This window comes from Crocuta crocuta, unplaced genomic scaffold (genome assembly GCF_008692635.1).
Source record: "Crocuta crocuta isolate KB4526 unplaced genomic scaffold, BGI_CrCroc_1.0 scaffold50, whole genome shotgun sequence".
In the NCBI taxonomy this organism is placed as follows: domain Eukaryota; kingdom Metazoa; phylum Chordata; class Mammalia; order Carnivora; family Hyaenidae; genus Crocuta; species Crocuta crocuta.
This window is the reverse complement of record NW_027527428.1, coordinates 5398628-5398873: the sequence shown is the minus strand read 5'-3', so window position 1 is coordinate 5398873 and position 246 is coordinate 5398628. Positions and strand designations below refer to the sequence as shown.

Genomic DNA, 246 nt, shown 5'->3' with positions numbered 1-246 from the left:
CGGCCCCCCCACCCCAGTGCCCCTTCTAGACTCTTCCCTGAGGCGTCCCCCACAGAGGACGCCTTCAAGAGGCAGGGGCCAACCCTGTCCCCTCACCGCTCAACGTCGAGATGCCACCGATGTGGCAGCTGCCCGCGTCCCCCGTTGTGATCTCCAACGCCACCCCAACATCTGAAGACCCTTCAAGCTTATACACCATGGACAGGAAAATTTTGGGGGGCACCGAGACGTGCAGGGAGAAGAGCC

The 246-nt window shown here is 62.6% G+C and overlaps 1 protein-coding gene across 1 annotated transcript in view; it reads right to left on the bottom strand.

Annotated features, from left to right (window-relative positions):
* Positions 1 to 246, bottom strand: part of ENGASE (endo-beta-N-acetylglucosaminidase) — an 8324-nt gene that overhangs the window by 1476 nt on the left and 6602 nt on the right. Inside the window, 1 exon segment of the mRNA XM_077756356.1 lies at positions 97 to 246. Coding sequence (XP_077612482.1) covers positions 97 to 246 — 150 coding nt within the window.